The following is a 1,395-nucleotide window of genomic DNA, read 5'->3' on the forward strand; positions in this document are numbered from 1 at the left end:
CTCCAGCGCTTGCGCTTCACTCTGCAGCACTGCGCTGTCTCCTCTAGCGCATCATGATGCTCGTGCACACGGGTTCCTCAGCTTGTACCATCCGCATGCCACAGAGACGCTCCTCATCCGCTGCGCTGTCCGCATGCACCTGTGCTCCTCCTCACCTTCCATCATAAACTCTTCCCAGCTGCCTGCAGTGTCAGCTCAAGACTAAGTCCTGAACACATCTGCATCTTTCAAGTCAGACAGCTCCTCCTCCTCTTCAACCTGATCCTCATGATGGGATTGGTCATCATGTGACCTCTCTGAAGCTTGCGCATTGAGCAATGAAGACATCTCCACCCATTGATGATGCCAAGAATTTAGAATTCCAATCAAGCTCCAGAGATCAGGTTCAGAATTCTTGCAATGCATTGATTGATCTCTGATTGTTTTGAACACAATTTTCTCGTTTCTAATCTATGGGCCCTTTCTATCCTATCTACCCCGGGGATCATTGTTTTGCCAAGGCACAATCATTTTTGACGTCAGCGCTTTCATTTCAACCACATGACTTATCGATCTCGACTCATCCGTCATTTCTTTCTCAATTTTCATTTTTGGCCATTCAATTTCATCGTTCACTACCGTCATGGGTTCCATAGATCAGGATGAGCGAGTTTCTAAGATACTAACCTAGAACAGATGTCTTGGTTGCAGCTAGCCACAGGCTTGAGGAAGACGTGTCTGTCTTTATCCTCCTTCCGATTCATCCGATTCCTTCACGTTCTCCATGAGAGTCTCCTCGGTGACATCACCCGAGACACCCTCCCTGAATCGGATAGAAGACGGAAGACTGACAATTCTCGAGCGACACGGACTCGGTGGCAAGGGTCCGAGAAACCCTCCCTGAATCGGAGAAAAGACGGAAGATAAAGCCTGGAAGCCACCGCAGCAGGATCGGTTGAATCTCCTTGTCGGAGACTGGAACTCGGATCACCGTCAATCACACACGGGGCATACAACTTTGGCGACTGACGGCATGGGAACAGAGTAGCACTGTCCCTGACAGAAGCGCAGAGAGCATGAAGCGCAGAGAGCATGACAGGCGAGCATCCTCAGAGCAGCATATCCGGTAAGGGGTCTCCGAAGAGAAATTCACCAAGGAGCCTCCACCGATTCAAAGGCAGAACTTTCGTCAGCAAATCGCCAGGCTGATAAGAAGTATGAATCTTTTCTGGATAGAGCTCGTCCTTTTCTACCAAATCAACAGCATACTTCGTTCGAATATCAATGTGTTTGAGTCGACTATAACTTCGCTTGTCCCACAAAAGCCTCAGACATGGTTCATTGTCGATTAGCAAGAGAGTAGGACGAGTCTGCGTAAATCCCAGAAATCGGGCTCACTGCAGACTATATGGCAGC

General features: G+C 49.0%; 1 protein-coding gene across 1 annotated transcript; it reads right to left on the minus strand.

Moving 5' to 3' along the window:
* Positions 1–225: 225 nt before the first annotated feature.
* Positions 226–1,270, minus strand: GUITHDRAFT_155073 (hypothetical protein). Its single transcript, XM_005824011.1, has 2 exons — positions 897–1,270; positions 226–819 (listed from the first exon to the last, which is right to left on the minus strand). The coding sequence occupies exons 1-2, from the start codon at positions 1,071–1,073 to the stop codon at positions 724–726; spliced, it is 273 nt and encodes a 90-aa protein (XP_005824068.1). The 5' UTR covers positions 1,074–1,270; the 3' UTR covers positions 226–723.
* Between the last annotated feature and the right edge of the window lie 125 nt (positions 1,271–1,395).

The sequence above is a fragment of the Guillardia theta genome (genome assembly GCF_000315625.1).
Source record: "Guillardia theta CCMP2712 unplaced genomic scaffold GUITHscaffold_100, whole genome shotgun sequence".
In the NCBI taxonomy this organism is placed as follows: Eukaryota; class Cryptophyceae; order Pyrenomonadales; family Geminigeraceae; genus Guillardia; species Guillardia theta.

Coding starts and splice junctions, on each gene's coding strand:
- GUITHDRAFT_155073 (XM_005824011.1), bottom strand. CDS start 1,073: ATGCTCTCTGCGCTTCATGCTCTCTGCGCTTCTGTCAGGGACAGTGCT. Junction 820..896: donor CTTCCAGGCTTTATCTTCCG/TCTTTTCTCCGA, acceptor GTCAGTCTTCCG/TCTTCTATCCGATTCAGGGA.